Genomic DNA, 23,740 nt, shown 5'->3' with positions numbered 1-23,740 from the left:
CTATGCAAAATATGGTCGGATGAAAGCATGCCTGCCGATTGGAATTTAAGTGTGCTCTGCCCAATCCATAAGAAGGGCGATCCTGCAATTTGTGCCAATTACCGCGGGATAAGTCTTCTAAATATCGCCTATAAGGTTCTAGCGAGCGTATTGTGTAAAAGGCTGAAGCCCACCGTCAACCAACTGATTGGACCTTATCAGTGTGGCTTCAGACCTGGAAAGACTACCATCGACCAAATATTCACAATACGCCAAATCTTGGAAAAGACCCATGAAAGGAGAATCGACACACACCATCTTTTCGTCGACTTCAAAGCTGCATTCGACAGTACGGAAAGGAGTTACCTGTATGCCGCGATGTCTGAATTTGGTATCCCCGCAAAACTAATACGGCTATGTAGGATGACGTTGCTCAACACCAGCAGCGCCGTCAGAATTGGGAAGCACCTCTCCGAGCCGTTTGATACCAAACGAGGTTTCAGACAGGGTGACTCGCTGTCGTGTGACTTCTTTAACCTGATGTTGGAGAGCATCGTACGAGCCGCAGAACTTAATCGCTCAGGCACAATTTTTTATAAGAGCGTGCAATTGCTGGCGTATGCCGATGATATTGACATCATCGGCCTTAACAACCGCGCTGTTAGTTCTGCCTTCTCCAAACTGGATAAAGAGGCAAAGCGAATGGGTTTGGTGGTGAACGAGGACAAAACGAAGTACCTCCTGTCTTCAAACAAACAGTCGGCGCACTCGCGTATCGGCACCCACGTCACTGTAGACAGTTATAATTTCGAGGTTGTAAAAGACTTCGTCTATTTAGGAACCAGCATTAACACCGATAACAATGTCAGCCTTGAAATCCAACGTAGAATCTCTCTTGCCAACAAGTGCTACTTTGGACTAAGTAGGCAACTGAGCAGTAAAGTCCTCTCTCGACGAACAAAACTAACACTCTACAAGACTCTCATCATGCCCGTCCTGACGTATGGCGCAGAAGCTTGGACGATGACAACATCCGATGAAGCGACGCTTGGAGTGTTCGAGAGAAAGATTCTGCGTAAGATTTTTGGACCTTTGCACGTTGGCAACGGCGAATATCGCAGACGATGGAACGATGAGCTGTATGAGCTTTACGACGACATAGACATAGCGCAGCGAATAAAGATCCAGCGGCTTCGTTGGCTGGGTCATGTCGTCCGAATGGATACAAACGCTCCGGCTTTGAAAGTATTCGATGCGGTACCAGCTGGTGGTAGCAGAGGAAGAGGAAGGCCTCCTCTGCGTTGGAAAGATCAGGTGGAGAAGGACTTGGCTTCACTTGGTGTGTCCAACTGGCGCCGGTTAGCACGAGAAAGAAACGACTGGCGCGCTTTGTTAAACTCGGCCAAAATCGCGTAAGCGGTTATAGCGCCAATTAAGAAGAAGAAGAACTTTAAACGAGCAATTCTTGTATGCATATCTGTATAGCCACACGATCTCAGGATTAGCTTAACGGATTTGAATGAAATTGGGCACACAGATAGTGCATCACATTTCTAGACTTTTCACCTAGGTGTTGCCACTGAATTTGTTTCACAGGGTTGCCACCTGTTCGAAATTAAAAAAAAAAATTGCATGAGATATGCCGATGTGGGTATCAAAAGAAAGGTATTTCACTCCGCATTACAAAAGAGATATAAAACACGGAATATTTTTATTAATTTTATTATATTAAAATTAAAAATTATTACATTAAAAATTTTAATGCTTTAGGCCTTTTATTTTTGCGTTTGTAAGCATTTCTTCTGGTGAGTACAGAACCGCTGGAATAACCGATTCTACATTAGCGTAGCGAATTTTGTTGCGGCGAAAGTGTTGGTACCTTTAGTTTGAGTAAAAGCAGCACAGTTCACTGCAGTGCTCCATACGTGGTAGCCAAATTGTTGGTACAGAGTATTTTATTGTTGACCTTCCATCAGTAAACTTGCATAAATTTCTATAGCAATAGTCGCACATGACTTCCGGAGTATACCACAAGTAACGAACATAAGCAGTCTTGAATATTTTCTGAAACGCTATAACCACTGTTTTCGTAATGTTTTTAAAATTTTTACTTGGTCCGAATAAGCCACAAACGTAACAAAAGTTATTTCGAGTCGGGCACTGTTTTTTTCGTAAGATCAAATATACAGAAAGACGTTTTCGCGCAACAGAACTTAAAACAATTGTCAAAGTATACGTCTCCTAGTAGCGCAACTGTCAGATGATCGGGACTTCCGGAACTGGAGCAAACACACAAACGGCACAGAGTGTGTTGTATGAAACAATAAATTAAAGGTTAATAAGTTATTTACAAATTTGGAGTCCCTTCAAATTATGCCGAAAATTTAGAAAAAAAAATTGTTTTTTAGAAAAAATAAATTAAAGAAAATCTGAGAATTTATAATTTTTTTTTTTTTAATTTTACATAATAAAAACATTTCCACGAGTCTGCCTACAGATTCAGCGCGATTGGATGACGGAAAAAGGGTTAAAAATTGATTCAAAGTTTTTCACACAGGCGGACTACGAGCTCTATATTTTATACATAAAACAAAAAAAATTCTGACGTGTACATGAAAATCGCCGATACACGCGTATTTTTATTTTTTCTCGCCTTTCCGAAAAAGTATATTTGGTTCATAGGACAGAAAAAAAGTTCGTTTTTGTAACGCAGTGTAAGTGCTTAAAAGCATTCGTAGAGCTTTGACTCCAGTTTTCTGCGAATGGAAGCAGAAAATCAAAACTTCCCGCAAAGTATAATATAAGAACTTGACTCAAAACTGATACATCTGGTCATGAAAAAATGTACGAAGCGGCTCAAATTGTTGTTGTTTGTTATACTCACAGTTGTTCAATTTTACTTTTGTAATAACTATTTCAGACATACCTATTCGAGCTAGACCTTACCACTGCAGCTTAGATGACATTAAGGAGAAAGTAAAGTTGTGCACCTAAAACCATTCAATGTCTCATTCAGCAATGTCACCTTAAATTTAATTTCCCATTAAATTCTAAAATACATTTCTACCGCAAAGTTGTTACTACTGTTGTAATTTTTTTATCATCATACAAATATTTGAATTCCACAAAATATTTCCAACTGTTCGAAAGCTATTCCTCTAAATTTATTGTATAAGTCTGCCGAAAACCGCTAAACGCACACAAGTATTGTTCAATTTCACTAAACTCACACCTTTTTGCTCATAACCAAACACCACCGAACCTTTTTGCCTCATAAATAATTCATCTCTCTTAAAAAGTATACAGTTATGCGTGTGTGTGTATATGTGTTAGTCAAAAGTTAACAAAACAAACAGATTGTTAAACAGATAGAAAAGCAGACACTCAAAAACAAATCAAAATGTATTGGATTTCACGCAAGTACAAGCATTTTATACTCCTGTGTGTGTGTTTATACGCTTGAATGCTTTTTACGCATTTGCACTGCTGATCCTTTTCAGTTTCTAAATAACTTAAGCAAAACATAAACATCGCATCGCCTCACTTAAAAATATTTACGCTCAATATTTCTTGACAAATTTCCACTCATGAAGCGTAATTGAAGAACTCACTTTAATGGATTTTGAGGGGGCGCATTTCTGTGTGTGAGTTTACTGCTTTGCTTCAAAATTGACTTCCAAATTTGCTTGTTCGTACCCAATATCCGAAGGCATTTCACTCAATTACAGGCATATGCACATACATTTTAATATGTTAGTTGATATTTACCATTGAAAGCCGTTGAAGTGTAAAGGGTAAACAATTATTTTATTATGTTAAATGAAAATAACATTTATTGTCTGTATTTGAAAATCTAAAAAAACAACAAAAAGACTGTATATTCTGTAAAATTCTGAGAACATTGCCTGAAATTGATGCGTGTCGACTATATGGCAGATTTTAATAATGGCTTCAAAATCAGAGCGAATTTGAAAATTTACTGAAATCAGGTACGACTTTGTAGTGGCTCGGGCAGGGTAGTGGCCTCCTACTCGGTTTTCGGCATCTCCCTCACAGTTGTTAAAGGGGAAATTGCACAAATTATTTCTCAGGAAAGCGCAGGAAAGATGGAGTTCCATTTTTTCATGTGCTATTTTGAAACCCCTTTGGCTCCAGTACAATAAACGAGTGCGAACAAATGAAACTAATGGCAGTCGGAAGAAGCAATCTATGAGGAATACGGTGAGGGAGTTAAAACCTTCAATTCCAATGTTTCTCAGTCTGCCTTCTGCGGCATGAAGCCAAGTTTTAATCTTCATGGGTATACCTTTGTGGTAGGGTATACCTTTGTGGAGGATGGTTCCATGTGTAGAAGTCCACGCAAGTGGGGAAAGTTACTGATCGCCATTCACTTGGGAGTGGCCAGGACGATTCTTCTACATATGGTTCAAGCAGCTCACAACGTCCGGGATTAGCCCACGTATCCTCTGGTTAGCTTCCGAACACCCGTTCGGGAGTGAGCTAACGTGAGAAGGCGAAACATTCCAGGATAGCTGGTTGTGCGCTGGGTTTGGGACCCGCCACTTAAAAATCCCCCCCAATGAAAAGATTAAAAAAGCCTCGGATGAGAACTGCCTTTACTGATGACGACCCCTGCAAACGAAATAAGGAATACGATTTGAGGGCATGCACCTGGAATGTCCGGTCCCTTAATGGGGAAGGTGCCTCTGCCCGGCTGGTTGATGTCCTCGTGAGAGTAAAGGCTGACATCACTGCCATCCAAGAGATGCGATGGACGGGGCAAGGAAAGAAAATCATAGGACCTTGCGACGTCTACTACAGCTGCCATGTAAAGGAGCGCAAATTCGGTGTCGGATTTGTTGTGGGAGAGAGACTTCGTCGCCAAGTACTGTCGTTCACTCCGGTGGACGAGCGTCTCGCAACAATCCGCATCAAAGCCAGATTTTTCAACATATCGCTAATTTGCGCCCACGCCCCGACGGAAGAGAAGGACGATGCGACCAAAGATTCCTTCTATGAGCGCCTGGAACGTTCCTATGAGCGCTGCCCCCGCCACGACATAAAAATCGTGCTTGGCGACTTCAACGCCAGGGTGGGCAAGGAGGGAATTTTTGGTCCCACAGTCGGAAAATTCAGCCTGCACAACGAAACATCCGGTAACGGACAGAGGCTGATCGACTTCGCCGGGGCCCAAAACATGGTAGTCTGCAGCACCAGATTCCAGCATAAGAAAATACACCAAGCTACCTGGCTGTCTCCTGATCGAAAAACGCGAAACCAGATCGATCATGTTGTGATAGATGGAAGACACGCTTCTAGTGTATTAGATGTACGTACGATCCGAGGACCCAACATCGACTCGGATCATTACCTTGTTGCAGCCAAACTGCGCACCCGCCTCTGTGCTGCAAAAAACGTGCATCTACCTACGCAAAGAATGTTCGACATCGAAAAGCTGCAATCACAACAGACAGCCAGAAGATTCGCCACTCGACTCTCACTCCTGCTCTCGGAGAGCACTGCCCAACAAACCGGCATGCGCGAGCAATGGAGCAACATTTCTCGTTCCCTACGTACCGCCGCCGAAGAAGAAATCGGATTCCGGCGAGCCCGAAAAAACAATTGGTACGACGAGGAGTGTCATGCTGCCGCAGAAAGAAAAGATGCCGCCTATAGAGCCACGCTGCGATCGGGCGCAACGCGAGCCATGTGGGATCGCTACAGAGAGCTGAAAAGGGAAGAGAGACATATTATCCGACAGAAGAAACGAGAGGCCGAAATACGTGAGTGCGAGGAGCTTGAGATGCTGGCCAATAGGAACAACGCCCGAAAATTTTACCAGAAAGTTCGGCGGCTTACAGAAGGTTTTAAGACCGGGGCGTTGTCCTGTAAGAACAAAGACGGCGATCTGGTGACTGACGTACAGAGCAATCTTAAATTATGGAGGGAACACTTCTCGAACCTGTTAAACGGTGACAGCTGCGCATGTCATAGAGAATGTGAAGATCCCGATACCCCAATCGTTGACGACGGAATTGTCGTTCCGTTACCCGACCATGACGAGGTGAGAATTGCGATAACGCGGCTAAAGAACAACAAAGCCGCGGGCGCCGACGGACTCCCGGCTGAGCTATTCAAACATGGCGGCGAGGAGCTGGTAAGGTGCATGCATCAGCTCCTATGCAAAATATGGTCGGATGAAAGCATGCCTGCCGATTGGAATTTAAGTGTGCTCTGCCCAATCCATAAGAAGGGCGACCCTGCAATTTGTGCCAATTACCGCGGGATTAGTCTTCTAAATATCGCCTATAAGGTCCTAGCGAGCGTATTGTGTGAAAGGCTGAAGCCCACCGTCAACCAACTGATTGGACCTTATCAGTGTGGCTTCAGACCTGGAAAGTCTACCATCGACCAAATATTCACAATACGCCAAATCTTGGAAAAGACCCACGAAAGGAGAATCGACACACACCATCTTTTCGTCGACTTCAAAGCTGCATTCGACAGTACAGAAAGGAGTTACCTGTATGCCGCTATGTCTGAATTTGGTATCCCCGCAAAACTAATACGGCTATGTAAGATGACGTTGCTCAACACCAGCAGCGCCGTCAGAATTGGGAAGGACCTCTCCGAGCCGTTTGATACCAAACGAGGTTTCAGACAGGGTGACTCGCTGTCGTGTGACTTCTTTAACCTGATGTTGGAGAGCATCGTACGAGCCGCAGAACTTAATCGCTCAGGCACAATATTTTATAAGAGCGTACAATTGTTGGCGTATGCCGATGATATCGATATCATCGGCCTTAACAACCGCGCTGTTAGTTCTGCCTTCTCCAAACTGGATAAAGAGGCAAAGCGAATGGGTCTGGTGGTGAACGAGGACAAAACGAAGTACCTCCTGTCTTCAAACAAACAGTCGGCGCACTCGCGTATCGGCACCCACGTCACTGTAGACAGTTATAATATTGAGGTTGTAAAAGACTTCGTCTATTTAGGAACCAGCATTAACACCTATAACAATGTCAGCCTTGAAATCCAACGTAGAATCTCTCTTGCCAACAAGTGCTACTTTGGACTAAGTAGGCAACTGAGCAGTAAAGTCCTCTCTCGACGAACAAAACTAACACTCTACAAGACTCTCATCATGCCCGTCCTGACGTATGGCGCAGAAGCTTGGACGATGACAACATCCGATGAAGCGACGCTTGGAGTGTTCGAGAGAAAGATTCTGCGTAAGATTTTTGGACCTTTGCACGTTGGCAACGGCGAATATCGCAGACGATGGAACGATGAGCTGTATGAGCTTTACGACGACATAGACATAGCGCAGCGAATAAAGATCCAGCGGCTTCGTTGGCTGGGTCATGTCGTCCGAATGGATACAAACGCTCCGGCTTTGAAAGTATTCGATGCGGTACCAGCTGGTGGTAGCAGAGGAAGAGGAAGGCCTCCTCTGCGTTGGAAAGATCAGGTGGAGAAGGACTTGGCTTCACTTGGTGTGTCCAATTGGCGCCGGTTAGCACGAGAAAGAAACGACTGGCGCGCTTTATTAAGCTCGGCCAAAATCGCGTAAGCGGTTATCGCGCCAATTAAGAAGAAGAAGAAGGGTATACCTTTGTTCAGCCTTACTTGATACATTGGACTTTTTCACTTATTTTTTATTTATTTTAAATTTTCTTACTGTATAACTTTTTCGTGGCCTGTTACAATGCAATGAAGGACTTAGAAAACCCTTTCGACTCCGCGCCACACAATTTTTAAACTTGTAGCTGATTTACTAGCCATTGGCCGATCGGCACAAACGCGGAAAAGCTAGGGTTACCATTTAACCTCCATTGCAGAAGCTGAGGAAACCTTTTAGAGAAGGAGACTGCGGAGCACTTTCTTTGTAAATGACCCGGCTTGGCAGCTAAGCGACTAAGGTCACTGGGTGCTCCTTTCTTCGACAGCCCGAAGCAAAGCGCCAACCTAAGTCCTATCAATCTTCTCCATTACATCAGGAGCTCTGACTGACTGTAGATATTTGCCTGTTGGAAGTTTCATAATGGCATCAAACCGGCGCTTCAGTTCTACTTGAGGAGTGCCAGACTGGCACTTCAACCATTCCACCTACCTACCTACTTGGTGGACTGCATTAACTAGTGATAATACCTTACTTCGATTTAAGAACAATTTCCTTATATTTTTTATATTGGAGAAAAAGAAATCCATTACTTGGGCATACAATTTTTGTACCATTTTCGACATTTTCTTTAACATCAAATATGCCTGAACAGAATCGGTACGAAACCAAATTCCACGTAATTATCTATTGCAGTACAGGGAACAAAAAAACAAATTACAATTTCAGCCTGGCCAGAATTGGCTTGCATTTTCACCCTTAACAAAGAAAAACTTGTAAAATGGGCCGAACTTGCTCTTTGTCGACTTCCATTGTTAACATCCTGTAACCCACAACTGAATGGGAAAAACAAAATACAGCAAAAGAACTTTTTAGTGTGAAATTCCAGCCACCTACCAAGAAAGTGGATTTTTGAGCGAATGGATTTGTATTGTGATGGTTTAGTAAGGCAACAGACTTAAAACCGGAGGGAAGACCATAGTCCGAAGACTTGGCAAGACTTATGTATATTTTTTAATTTTCCCATCGCTTGATGCATCTGACAGCATAGTGAAAAACTTATCTATTATTGTACAATTTTTTTTCTCTTGCCTTTCCTCTTGATGCCAGCGAATAAAGCAGCTTTTTCCGTGAAGTGAATACGAGAAATTGAAGGTTATTTTCAGGCATCGCACTAAAGTATTTTCGTACATAGTTTTTTGCTGTGAATGAATTTGAGCTACAAGCCTATTAAGTCAGAGGTTATAAAGTCTATGATGGCTTTCACATCGAATGTGTCTTGATGTTGTGCCACAAGTGGAGGGACCTACGGTTTTACATCGCCACCGAACGGCGGATGTTTTTAAAGCCTACAGTTTTAAGCCGACTCCGACCGGGAAATGGTTTTTATGAGGAGCTTTTTCATAGGAGAAATACACGCGAAGGCTTGCCATTGCCGAGGAGCGACAGCTATTACAAAGTTTTTTTCTATTAATTAATATATTGAATAGCCCCATTAACATTATAAATCACTGTATTTGAAGTGCCTACTTTCCAGCGGCGTGGAAAGAAAGACTTGTTTTGCCTGTTCAAAACAAAGCTATCGCTCACGTTCCTACGGATTATAGAACAATTATTACTGTACTGGTATTTTCGAAAATATATGTGAGTCTTTCATGACTCAGATTTCACAGAGATCCGGATTCGGGGAGGCAGTTCTTAGGTATTCATACGAATGAATATACCAAAATCTGTTAAAATGAAAAAAATAAAAATATATAAAAAATATTTGAACGCCGGAAAACATGCCTACAGATATCCCTACTCCACCCACTGGATCAAAATTCTACCTAGTCTGATTGCTAACCGTTTTTGCTTATGACCATGAAGAAATCTACTCCATTATGTTACGGTAGAAGAAAGGCGCTCTCTGAGAATCTAGCATAAATTTTGAGCACTTAATTTTTGCAATCAAAAGTCTCATACACCTCTGTACAGCAAACAATATACATACATCAAAATATCACAAAAAATGAGCGATGCAAAAAAACAGCAATCATAACAGACAGGCAATAGATTCACCACTCAACTTTCGCTCTAAATGCGAAAACTTCCGAAAACTAACTGAGAAAGCAGAAAAGTGTTATTTCCCACGTGACAACAAGCGGCGTTCAAACCCAAATCGGGCGTGTAGTAGGACTAGCAGAAGTTGAGCAAAACAGGCCGCAGAATTAGTTGAAGAAAGAAGAAAAAAGTCAAAATGGTTGAGTGCGAAGACCTTCGAATGCTGGTTCGCAGCAAAAGAAACGAAGATTCTGCCGATTCGGTGGCTTACGTTTTAGGACAGTGGGGGCTTACTGTAAAAAAAACATCAGTAATCCTTGCCCAGAGTATGCTTAAATTGCTGCCGTAGCCGAATGGGTTGGTGCGTGATTACCATTTGGAAGTACGAATCTCCGTGCATGAAACCCTAAAATGGCAGAAAATTTTTTTTTTCTAATGGCCCTTCGGTAGGCAATGGCAACCTCCGAGTGTATTTCTGCCATGAAAAAAGCTCCTCATAAAATATCTGCCATTCGGAGTCGGCTTGAAACTGTAGTTTGTGGAACAACATCAAAACACACACCACAAATAGAAGGAGCAGCTCGGCCAAACACCCAAAACGGGTACAAGTGGCAATTATTTATTTTTTTTATTTTTTTATTTTATGCTTAAATTGAGGAGATTTAACTTCAATCCAATAAAAGCAAAGAAACAAAAAACAAAATATTTTAAAAATACTGTAGTTTTTATTTGTTGAACAAAATGACTGCCAGCGATGGATCACACCCCACAGTCTTTCCCTAATAAGAGCTCTTGCATGCCACCAATTCAGTACAGCAATTCTGGTAGTTATCGCCAACAGAGCGCAATTAACCATGTCATCGCATTGCGACAGCAGCAATCAACAGCTGTCAGTTACGATGCCAACTGCAACGGCTAGAGGAAATAGTGAGCATTGGCAGGCAGCAGACACCTAGCCACGCATGTGATGATTCATGGTGAACCAAGAACGAGCACTGCTAAGCTAATATCAGCCTGCTATGCTGTTGGAACAGCTGTTCTATGGTGGCATCATAAGGCAAATGCGCTATTCCTTGTTAATTTAAACGCACGCAAACACAGGCACTAACTGCTCGCACTATTAACTACACTGCAGTGAGATGCCAAACTAGGTATTGCAGCTAAGAAAAATACTAGTCCGAAAGTGATTAGAAGTAGATCAGTTGCAAGGCGACCAATAAAATTTTCATAAAATATTTGTTTAAATTTTTGAATTAACTTTTTTTTTTCATTTTAGTAATAGTTATAATTAATTAATATAAAAAATATTTTTTTATTAAAAGTTACTTAAACACTTTTCGTTTGAATTTATTACCCATATTATATTAAAAATTTTCGGTTAAAATTTAAGTGGCAACGCCATTCAAAAATATTTTCAAACTTTTTTAAACGCTTTCATCTGACCCTAATCTTAGTATTTATTTCAACTGTTATATTACTCAGGTGAAATTTAAAAATAGGTGGCAACGCCGCAGTTTTTTTTTTGTATACTTTTTCTTCTTTCTCAGAACATATAATATTTCTTTGGATACACATATCCCTATATATAATTATTTCGGTTTATATTTTCACATAAGAAATTGAATGGCAACGCCACTAAATTTTTTTTTATTTAAGTTTTTAAGCATCTAGCATCTGATACCTAGGATATTTTGTAACTTTTTCATAAGTTAATATTTTTGCAATAAAAATTGGATGGCAACGCTGGCGAAAATTTTTGTATTGGATTAAAGTTTTTTAAATGCCTTAACCTTAAAACCAATGAACTAGTATTTAATTTAATTTTTAGATTAATATCTTTTTCTCCATTAAGAATTGAGTGGTAATGCCACTAAAAATAATCTTTTTAAATACCTTTCATCTGATTATAACTACTAGGATATTAATAAATAAATATGCTGTTCAGTAGTTTATATTTGGGTCATACAAAATGGGAGGCGACTCGGTCATAAAAATTATTTTTGATTTAAGTTTTCTTCTTTTTTTTCTACATTTTTCGGTTTAAGTGCCACTCATACCGAAATATTTAATTTATTATTTTCTTTCATTTGAAGAATTTGGTGGCAACGCCGCTAAACATGTTTTTTTTTGTCTGCCCTAAAAGATAAATCTTAGTGAATACTTCAAATACATAAAAGTTTTTATTTTTACAGTAAAAATACGTACCTTGCAAATAGGTGGCAACTTCATCAAAAATAAAATATTTAGATTAAAATTTTATTAAATGGATTTTCTTTCTTAGAGAACGTCTTTCACATAAATTGTTCCCTTCAATTACATATAGGTGGCAACACTCGCAAGAATGCTATTCCGTATAAACCTTGCACATTTTAAATGAAATGAGATATGTACCTATATTGCAATCGGACACCAGTGTATTGTTTTTTTTTTTTATTAAAATCTAAAATACCTTCGCTTTGATACCTATAGTACAATATTCAAATCAGTTTTGTTATCAACTTATATTTGCAATGCCATTATTTAGGTGGCGTTGCCATTAAAAGTATTTTTTTATTAAAGCATTTTTTAAACGTCTAAGGCCTGATCCTATAATTTAGTATTTAATTGTAATTTCTATTTTTTCTACAAAAAATAGGTGGCAACTCCGTCAAAAATTTTTGTTTGGCTTAAAGTTTTCTTAAATACTTTTTCCGTCATAATTCTATCCACATGGTAACATGCAATTCAATTCCGTAATTATTTAATATTTTTCTATAAAGAATTTGGTGGCAGCACCGCTAAAAAATTTTTTTCTTCGTCTGATTATATATATTGGTATTTAAATATGTTAAAGTTTCTATTTTATTCATAAAAAGTAGGTGGCAACTCTTTCCGAAAAGTATTTTTGGATTACAATTTTTTTTAAATGCCTTTGCTCTGATACGCGCAGGATATGTATCTAACATAAATTGCTCTTTTTTTAAATAAAACTAGGTGGCAACACTCTAACAATTGATGTTTCAAATGAAATAAGATACATTAAAATCAGCCACTAAGGTTGTAAAATATTTTTTTGTTGTATCAAATGTTTGATACCTATGGTAATATACAATATTAATTTCTATTTTATTATTAACTTATATTTTGCCATAAATAATTAGGTGGCAATGCCACAAAAAAAAATTTTTTGTTAAAGTGTTTTTTTATCATCTAACGTCTGATCCCATACTTTAGTACTTAATTGTAATTTCTATTTTGCCCCCCAAAAAAGTGGCAACTCCATAAAAAAATTATTTTTTGGGTTCAAGGTTTTTAAATACCTTTTTCTTGATAACCTTATCCACATCGTAATGTTTAATTAAATTTTGTAACTAATGTATGTATCTCCATAAAGAATTTGTATGTATCTCCTAAAAAATTGTGTTCTTTGTCTGATCATACAATTTGGTATTTCATGCAAATATTTTTAAGTTTCCATTTTTTCTATAAAAGTTAGGTGGCAACTCCGTCAAAAAAGTATTTGCTGCCAGAGTACATAACCCAAAATCCATAGAGTCGAAAAAAACGGCTTAAAAATTTTAAATTTACTATTCTCCCCTAAGTTAAAGTAAAGTAATGGTTTCATCTAAGTGATAGCGCCATGAATTTTTACATACACCCATAGACGAGGTTGTTGGCATTCCTGTGTACTTATCTGCGAAATTTTTTTGTTTGAATTATAACACTCTTCTAAAGTTATTTTTGAAACATTCAAAAGCAATTTTTACAAATTTTTTACACAATTTTTTAACTAGATTTTTTTATATCCATTACGAACTAGTTCAGTAACTCGTGTATGGTAAAAAGCCGATGTACAGATGGACTCTTTCTTTAGTACTATTTTCTATTATTATAATTTGTTGTACTTGATACTGAGCTTTAGAATGGGAATAACACTTCGTGGAACACCGCCATGCTGAAATACCAGTTGCTAGCACTGGCGAAAAGGCGAACAAGTTGAGTTACAAAGTGAACTGGTCCTAGACTAGTACAGAGCCAGCAAATTTTCTACTTGGATATTCTAACAAGTCTTTTCGATGGCAAATTACATGATTGCAATTATAGCATTTTGAGGCGGTAAATTTTGCATAGTTCATTACTCATACTACAACACCTCGGTGAGGGCTTCCCATCCGTTTGCTGTAGATTGCAATGCATTTTGTTGTGGTTTATGGTTACCTGCTGCAAATTGTCTTCTACAACCAAATGCACTATTCATTTATTTTATCGTTGTTTTTGTCCTTGTTTTTGCTTCGCATTGCGCCTGCACTAATTACTGAACCGGCAATCGCCATAAACAAGCTTGTACTTATGTGAGCCCTTAAGTATGTATAAACGCATGTATAATTGATATTTCCGGTAGCCAACAGTGCAGCCAGTGAGGGTGTAACAATTATCATGTAAATATCAGACCTAAATACGCATGTGGATGTGTAGCATATGCGTGTGTGTAATCGAATATATGTGCATTTGTGTGCGCTCAAGTGCATTTGTGTGAATTGCATGGTTCTTATGTTTGTATTAGTTAACATATTGTTGTCCCAAGTGCACTTGGGTAAAGTGAGAATGTGTGCGCCAGTCCGTAAAGGAGCTCATACTTAGATGGTAATGATTAGTGCCGCAAAGCGAAGCAGCAAAGCAGCAGGATAATTACAAGCACCACACAACCAGTCACTCCAGATGTGTGTACGTACAAAGGGTGAAGCAAGAGCAAGTTAATTTTGAATAATAGTAAAAAATAGGAAGTAAATGAACATTTTGCAAAATATCAATTTGCTGAGATGAAAATTGCTCCGTTTGCGAGCTAAACTCAAAAAAACGCGTTGGATGTCGCATTGGCTCGAATTTTGCAGCCTTCATACCGACTGTAAATTTTTGGTCGAATTTTGTCGTATAGTAGAAAAAAAAATCTTTTATTTATCCGTATATCAGCGTTTCTACGTAGACGGTGCATTCTGCGAATTTAATTTCTCATCACTTTTTTTGATAATATCTCGCACTTTATACTAGAAAATGATAGTTGCATTTATTTTCTTCTTTTGACGGCGTGATGCCAGCAGCAACACAATTTTTAACGCTTGGTGTCCAAACAATTATATTTATTTATTCATTTATCCATAGACCACGTCAGACTCTTATAATATATCGATATCGCCGGCACGATTAGATTTTATTTGTTACTTGTTTTTCGATTAAAAATTAATATAACAAATAAGAAAACTACAACCAAAAAATAAAAAAAATTAAATAATCAATAAATTATTAATAAACAAAATTTTTTCAAATATCGACAATTTCAATTCGTAACTCAATCTATATATAATATTAATAGTGAGCAAATTTTTGTCGTACCTTTTTTTTGTATTTATAGTCAGAGAAAGATGTTGAAACATATACCAAATGGATAGCATATGTGGAGACGGTTTGCACAATGTATTAAAATAGATACATAAGTGAATAGGTTCAGGTAAAATTAATAATTATAATTCGAAGGTATTGAGGTAAGCCGATGCGTGTGAGTACTGCGCAGAGGTAGAGTGCAACTTGCTGAGATGTTACGTATACGACAAGGCAGATTTACATGAGCATGTTTTGGCATAAATTAATATATGTTAATGATATCCCTGATTTATTTTACAATTATAATCGAAATTCTGCGCGTATTAAGAGACTTACCCGCGCACTAAGAGATTTGAATGAGATATCGAGTTTTATTCCGCTTAACTTTTCGGTGTGAAGAAAGGAGGTTTTTGAATTTTTAGATTCACTTTTTTAAATTTATTTATTTAACTATCTTTAATAATTTAAGCTTATATTACGTTTGAGAGGTCTGTAAAAAACTTTACTATATTTTAGACTTGAAATAAACGAAATAAAATGAAATGAAATAAAAATGTAGACGGTGTATTTTAAAAGCTTTAGAATTTAAAATGATAATACAAAACCGAAATATTATTAAAAGTAGTATTTTTTTTTTTATAATCTGGTTGATAATTTTTTTTGGGTATGATATGCGGCTTGCGTCCGCCACGCAAATGAAATACACCAATATGGGATCGCTTAATATAGGTAAAATGAGATATTTTTCACATTAGTTTACTACATCTATTCACATATATCATGTAAAAAGTTTCAACATAAGCTATCCATTTATATATTTTTCAACTGTTTTCTATGACTGAAAATACTAAAAAAAGAGATGACTAAATTTTGCTCTCCGTATTTATATAACGTCGAATAACGTCGAAATTTTGACGTACCGGCGATCCTAGTATGCTATTTGCAATATAATTTCCAATCAGTTTATTAAAATTGTTTGTTGGGTACCCGACCGCTCTGGAAGGATGAAGTAGAGGAAAATAAAAGAGCGGATAAGTGTGCAAGAAAAGGCTCTGAGCTTGTTCTCAGCAAATGGTAGAGGGCATAAGCATTCCTCCAAACAAACTGTACTGAAGATGGTTGAGGATGATTACTAACTGCAGGGTCTCAAAAGCGCTCTAGCGAAAACTTAATCTTTAAAGGACAAAATGTAGGCTTGGACTCAATAGATCAACTACCAGCGCCCTCACAGGTGTTATAACGGGTAACTGCGTTATTGGCACCCTAGCCAGTAGAGGTACACCCATCTTTCAATGACTTCTGCAGGAGTTGTGGAGATGAAGAAACATTTCATCTCGGAGCCGTCAGTGAATACAGAGATGCCTGCTTCGGTGCAGATTTTCTCGATATTCAAATCGTGTCTATTTGGCAAAATTGCCTTAGCACGACCCTCAAACTCCAGTTAGCGGATAGAGAACTATCCGAAATTCAAAGAAGTATGGTATTTACTGCCCTAAAATGCTACCACGTCCCTTGAGAGATTGACTCCTTTAACCTGATTAGACTTTGAGCTGAGATGGAAATAACGTAAAAGTCGAAGGGAAGCAAATACAAAATGATATTCAGAGCAGCACTGAGTCCAATACTGAACCTCAAAAGTACAAAATGTCTGCTTGGATTTCACAGATCACTTGTTTACTGCACTATTGGCACCCAAGGCAGTATAATGGGTATACTCATAGTGACCTCAGCAGTAGTTGCGGAGATGAAGAAGAAATTGAGTGGATAAAACACCTCCTCAGGGAATGTACAGCACTTCAGAGGCGCGCCAAATATCTTGACGATTATTTCTTTGAAGACCTGGGAGACTGGAGGGACTGATTACCTTCTTAAAAAGATCTAAATGGTTTAAGCAACTTAGTTAGGGGATGGAAATCAAATACTGGTACCACAATGGGCCTTAGGGCTACCGAGTTTCTTGTCTTAGAGAAGCAACCTGGCTAACCTAATCTAACCAGCAGTGACCTAACCTCTTGCCAGCCTTAATTACAACTAGATTACCCACCTTAAATCGATTTTGATAATTTTATATTTTTTATTTTTAAAATCGTTGCTCGAAGCGATTGCCTATTGACACCACCCAAGCAACTGAAAACTCCATAATCGACATTTTCCCAAAAAAATCGATTTTTGATGTGTTGTGCCGGATTGCTAGATGCAAAGATCGTTTAGGGTCATGACTATTATTTCCTCTCACAAAAGTTAATTACTGATCTACGCAATTACTTAAATTGACATTTCCTAAAGTCCAAACTTAGAAGCTGTAATAGAGGGGTTTATCATTTGAGAATGCGATTTGATCGATGAGACTATTGGATATCTTAAGCGAATAAACTGAGGTTTTTATACAAACTTTGCAAGAGACTACTCGTGAAATGCTAACTTGTCGAGCAGGCGCAGCCAAGAATTCCTGGATGTAACTTCTGCTTGACATCAAAGTATTGAGAAATAACTAATAGTAAAAATTAACAGGTCGAATATATGATAGAGTGGTAAACACTTAGATCTTAAGATAGTTAAAAGCAAAAGTTAGCCTCCCAAAATGGCTTCGAAAACTTGCTTACAGAAGGCTCTGTGGGCGCTTCAAGTGAATAATTTCATTCTGCGGAGCTACTATTATTATTTATCTTAAAGAACTCGCGCATGGAGAGATCATTCGCAGTCACATAAATGCGTGACTCAAACAGAAACTTGTGATTGGTCCACCTTGTGTCGACTTATATAAGTAGATACATACTGTAGAACACAACTGTAGACACAAAACTATGCAACCAAATATGCTCTTGCTTGCTTTGTAAATACACAAACACATGTTTATCTTTGATTGCATGATTATTTACTTGTTATACAAAGTAGAAGTATTTATACCTCTTGCCTGCATTGCTGTGGGCGTCACAACTGTGTTGATGGCTTGTCAAAGTGCTGCCCATTTGGTGGCAAAATGTTTGCATCTAATTGCTTGTCATTTCATTTGAATATAAAAATAAGTGGAGCGAAATATTTAGCAAATAAGAGGAAGAACAAAAATGAGTCTCTTAATGCTCACATAAATACATCGTAGAGGTGGAACATTTAAAAAGTAATACTTCTGGAATGGCACGGTAGAAGAGTGGTGGTATGATATAAGAAGAGGATCATCAGAATAGGCCTCTTTTTTCGCCAAGACTTAGCTGTGGCGAATAGATGAAGCAATTAAACATATATCGGCAACGCGGGAAGGGAGTTGCTTTAAGGGGGGACCCTCATTTAGACGGTCGAAAAATGCATCATTTTTGGGAATTTTTTTCTCAGGTAAAATAACTTCAAACGTTTTGTAATTCATAAAGTACTTTAATAAATGTCTTGACTGTCTACAAAAATTTTCGGAGAAGAAAAAAAACATTTTAAGTATGGAAATATACACCTCGTCCTTGGCACCTCATTCTATCTGTGTACATTCTAGCGCTCTGAATTTTTTTCTGAAATAAAAAAACCAAATTTTTTTTAAAACTTTAGGATAATACCTTCGATGTGACATTTTGATTTAAAAAAAAATGTCGAAATTGATATTTTTTACCCAGTTTTATGTTAAAAGTGATTTTTCATGCATAAAAATTGACTTTAAAATTACAAAAAAATATGAAAATCTTTTTTTTTAAAAAAACACTTAATGTCACATTGAAAACAATTTAATTATCTTTAAAATGAGCTATTGTAAAGCCTGATTGGTTCAATACAGCGTTCTCAATTGTGTACACAAAATCGAAAAATGATGTTTCGAGAAAAACGCGTTTAAAGTTTTGGATACAGGCGATCAGGCCACCCGTCGCGTCCTGTTAAAAATTTTGTCACTCCTTCAAAAATACAGATATCGACTTGAAATTTTGAAAGTATATTCTTAAATAGTTGTAGAATAGATTAAAATTATTTCCAAAAAATCGATTTTTTTGACCCGATAAATGAGGGTCCCCCCTTAAATTACATGTGCTGGTACGGCAGTGCAGCCTAATGAGCTATAGCGAAACTCGCAAGCGGCCAATTTTACTCGATAACTTTGTTGTTGGTTTCGCATGCAAATTTTTCATCACGTTAATCGAGCATAGAGATAGCGAGCGTGGAAATGGCGAATAGAAGAGGCCTTATATCTATATCGGGTGGCTTTTGAGCTGCATGAGAAGTATCAATATCGAGAACTATGTTTTGACAGCTGAGAATGTCAAACTGAATGACAAACTGTGTTGATATTTCTATTTAGTAAGGTTTGGCAAGTCTCCATGAATCTTTCAACGCCGCTTCCAAATTGTGGAAATTTATTTTGAAAAAAATTCTCTTCACGTAGTTCATAGAGCAGCGGCGGCTTCATCGGTGCTTATTTCTTCGGTCTTTCGAAATGAGAAAAGAGCTGCCGTTACGTTGAATTACAAGCGCTATCGAGACATCCTGGCTGAATTTTTTTGTTCCCGAAAATTAGTCAGCTAAACATCTATGGCATTTGGTTCAAAGGCGCAAATTGCCATAAAACACTCTTAACAATCGATTCATTGTAATATTCAAACCATTATTGACGCTATACGTCCAGATTTATTGGAAAATATAGTCAAAAATTAGACTAATCGAATGGGCGAAGTAGCTCGTAGCGGCGGCAGACATATGCCGGATATCATATTCAAATATAAATGTCATCAAATTATAATAAAAAAATCTAAGCTAAACCCTGAAATCAAACCGAGACTTCCATAAAGCCCGAGAGCTTACTTAAGTGCGAAAATTGTGTAGTTCGTGATCACACCGTTAGAGGTGTTTTATCCACCTTCTTTTCGTGTTGGATAATTTTTTTTTTTCTAAAAAATCGTTATATTTTTTCACATTATTTAAACCATGTTATCTTTGTTACTTGGTATTCAGTGCCGAAAACTTTTCTATAGTTCAGGGTAGGGTTCTAGTGTTAAAATTGTTTGAGATTGAGATGGTGTACAAAAGCATGCACTCGAACTACCAACCAAAAAGCTTTTTTTGTGTTTTTGATTTCATTATTTTTAATAGTTTTTTCCGAAAGGGCGCCTGGAAATCACTGTTTGCAAAATTTCATACTAGAACTCCTACAAATCTTGATTGAGAAATGTATCTATGCGCCGATTGTTTAAATTGCGATTGTTAAATTAATTTATGTGGCTTTAAATTGCTAAGAACGAGACAACAGCAGAGACGGATTGAACCTTTCGGTATTTCTTAGAACTCTTATTATGTTACGGCCGCCGTAGTCGAATGGGATGGTACGTGACTTCCATTTGGAATTCAGAGAGAACGTAGGTTCGAATCTTGGTGAAAGACCAAAAATGAAGAAAAGGTTTTTCTAATTCTAAAGCGGTCCCCCCTCGGCAGGCAATAGCAAACCTCCGAGTGCATTTCTGACCTCGATAGTCTCACGAATTCCATCTCTGAGGTCTTGAATCGACCCTGGGCTGTTGGCGTAGACTTTCTCTTTCACATGGCCCAAAAAAAAAGAAGTCACAAGGTGTTATATATAACACGGTCCGGAAACTTTTCTCGTAAAAGATCAGTGGTTTCGTGGCACGTAGCGCCGTCTTGGTGAAAATAGCCGTTGTGTAGATCAATACCATCCAATTTCGGCCATAAAAATCTTTCATCATCTCTCTTGTTTAATACCTAACACCTGTTATTGGAAACCCCTATATATGGAGTTTTTCCAATAAACTGCGTCCTGTTCCGTCCAATATATAATATTTTATAGTTACTTAGAAATATTAGATCACTATAATCCAAGCCTCACTCATCCTATTAAAATGTTTTATTTTGTAATGCCGAACCTCGACTAATAATAGTTTTAAGTATTTGTTTTTATATATTTGTTTTAAGTGCTAACTCTATAAATGCTTTCAACTCACCGAAAAAGCAGCAACAAAACACCAACGTATACAGTGTTATGAAAATTATTCGCACATCTATGCGATCGAAAATATACTCGCGATCTCTCTCCTCCTCCCACGCGTCGCTGTTGTTAAAATTCATATCACTACCATTGAAACTGCCGTTACTCCACGCCAATCTACCAATTGCATCGGAACTGTCATTAGCATTGGTAAAGCTCATATTTTGCATTTTGCTCCAAGCGTCGCTAGCAGGCGGAAGTTGAGGATCAGCATCCGCATAGTCGCTTATAGTTTCACTAAGAGTCGCCACCACTGCTGACAGTGCAGTCGCTGCGGTGGCATTACACAGCGCCAGCAATGTGGAATTTAAAATGAATGACGTCAATACGCCAAAATTTAGTGTTGTTGCTTTTGTGATGCTTTTAGCCACACTCGGTTGCATTGTTGCATATATTTTGGCGTTTTCACTTTGACTTTCTATTTTCATTGTGCGCTTAAAGTAGCTTGGACGCTTGAGCGTGAAATTTTTTCTTCTTCCTCTCTTTCTTCGTCTCATACTTCCACTATCGCTGTGCATTTTATTGCCAAAGCCACCATCAAGCGCACCATTACTGCCACAACGACTAGTCGACATTTTTACACCAGCTGTGTGCCTCAACAATGGCTGCGCTACAAGCGTTGGTGGTGGTCGTGGTAGTGGTGATGTTTGCAGTTGTGGTGGTGGTGATGGCAGGAGCTCAGTGCAACTGGATGTTGATGTTGTTTTTCTTGTTCCTGCTGGTCCCTTAAGCAATGCGGACTCGCGTGTCAAAACTGCCGCCACTGATAATGCATCCGCTGACGTGGCGGTGCGTGTGGTAGGTATTGTATTGCAAGCCATTGGCAACTGAAATTGTGAGCTGGGAGATTCTTCATTATCATGGCGTTGTTCATAATTCATGACATGCTGGCATGAAGTGTTGTTGTTATTGAAAGTATGCATGTTGCTGGCATCATTCACTTTCATTTCACATACATTTCGTGTGCCTTTAACTGTTGTTGTTGCTGTCGCTTGCTGCATGTTGTTGACATAGTTCATCTCACCATTTAACCTCAATAGTCGCTGTCCGTTGCGCAGCTCACCCGCGTTACCACAAAAACTGTTTACATCATTGTCGTTGTTGTTGTGCTTGTTGTTGGCCTTCTGCTTGGCTCGCCACAACACATTTTGTTGATTAAAATTTCCAAGCATTGCGTGCCTTAAATACTTATGATCACCGCTTGCAGGGACGCGCTTATTTTGATTATCTTGATTGCTTAATTTCGACGTCGTTGTTGCTGTATCTCTCTCTGTCGCTCCCACTGTCATTGTCATTGTTACTGCGCTGCTTTCCGCATTTCCCACAAGCATTTTTGACTTTGCGGCTTTCGACGTTTGCTCAGTTGCAGTCACTGGCATTATTACATTGTTTATGTCTGCACTTTAGCTACTGCTGTTGTTGTTGCTGTTTTAGTTATGCTGCAATAATACGAAAATTGAAATTAATGTTTGTCATGTTTCGTACAATTTTAGCTAATAAATTAAAATATATAAAGTAATAAAATTTAATAAAGACACCCTATTGAATTTCTTTAGAATTTTTATAAGTACAGTGAATGTAAAAATTGCTCGTTAAAAGTGATACTCTAGCTTCACAAAATTACGTAAATATAAAGGGTGGTTAAATTTCAAGAGCCGATGTTGAATGTGAACCACACCTAAACGTCAACGACACCGTTGGACTTCTTTCTTTGGGGTTATTTGAAAGAAAAGGTGTACGTCGATAAGCCAGCAACAATTCAAGAGCTAAAGGATGAGATAACTCGGCAATAATTCCTGCTTTAGAGGCTTCAAAAAATTGATTTTTTTTTGCATAAATGTTTTCCCAAACTGTCCAAGAATGTGTCCTCAAAATTTCAGAAGCAAATTCAAAATATTTTCGGAGTTGCAGAAGAAATTGTGAGCAAGCGTCGAGCAGGTATACGAGCGGCCGGATCGCTCGAAGTGCAATTTCTCGGTTTTTTATTTTTACGATTTTTACTAATTGGCGGGAAAGTTAGGGAAAAAGTTAAACGTCCTTTCGAAACGAGATAACATTGATTGTATTCGGAATTAAATTCTCTTCTAGTTGAACCTAGAAAACCTCCAGAAAGTTATGATTAACCCACTTTTTAAACAGTCTAAAGTGAATTTGTTCTTCCAAAAAATGAAGTTTGTTTTTTAATTAGCCAAAAATTGTTGAATTTCTCACTTTTTGTTTAATTTTCTTGATTTAACTAGAAGCTATACTATACTAAAATAAAATGTTTTTTGGGTTTTTGGTTTCTGATGAAAACTGCGCCTGCATCTTTCCCCCCGCACGACACATGCACACTCGAGGCGCCTCGGCAAAATGCTTGTACCAGGCATAATATGACCTATGTTTTAATGAAAAAATTTGAGAAGACTGTTGAAATATATAACAATAAAACTTGAAAGTTTCGTTTCAATCGAATATTTATTTCCTTCCCAAAAAAAATCCACGAAAAAATCGATTTTTTGAAGCCTCTAAATCAGGCTCCCCCCTTAACGGCATAGAACCTCAATTATGCCTCAGCGTCATCGAAAGTTTGGACCATCGGATAGAGGTGTGCCGCCGAGGCCGCGATGGTTGTTCTATACGTAATTGAGCAATACCAATATTATCATAATAAAGAGAAATGATAATAATTTTTTAAAAAAATTGTATATTAATCAAAATCAACACCGGCCCTTGAAACTTAACCACTCCTTATTATAGGATGTTCCACTTAGGATTTGGAACTTGAAGTT

General features: G+C 38.2%; 1 protein-coding gene across 1 annotated transcript in view; it reads right to left on the bottom strand.

Moving 5' to 3' along the window:
* LOC129249141 (trissin receptor) overlaps positions 1-22,345 on the bottom strand; it is a 162,975-nt gene extending 140,630 nt beyond the window's left edge. The window contains exon 1 of the mRNA XM_054888793.1: positions 20,926-22,345. Within this exon, the coding sequence (XP_054744768.1) occupies positions 20,926-22,300 (1,375 nt within the window). The 5' untranslated portion in view covers positions 22,301-22,345. The remainder of the gene's footprint in view (positions 1-20,925) is intronic.
* Positions 22,346-23,740: the final 1,395 nt, after the last annotated feature.

This window comes from Anastrepha obliqua, chromosome 5 (genome assembly GCF_027943255.1).
Source record: "Anastrepha obliqua isolate idAnaObli1 chromosome 5, idAnaObli1_1.0, whole genome shotgun sequence".
Taxonomy (NCBI): domain Eukaryota; kingdom Metazoa; phylum Arthropoda; class Insecta; order Diptera; family Tephritidae; genus Anastrepha; species Anastrepha obliqua.
Note: the sequence above shows the minus strand (reverse complement) of the source record. Positions and strands in the feature narration are given on the sequence as shown.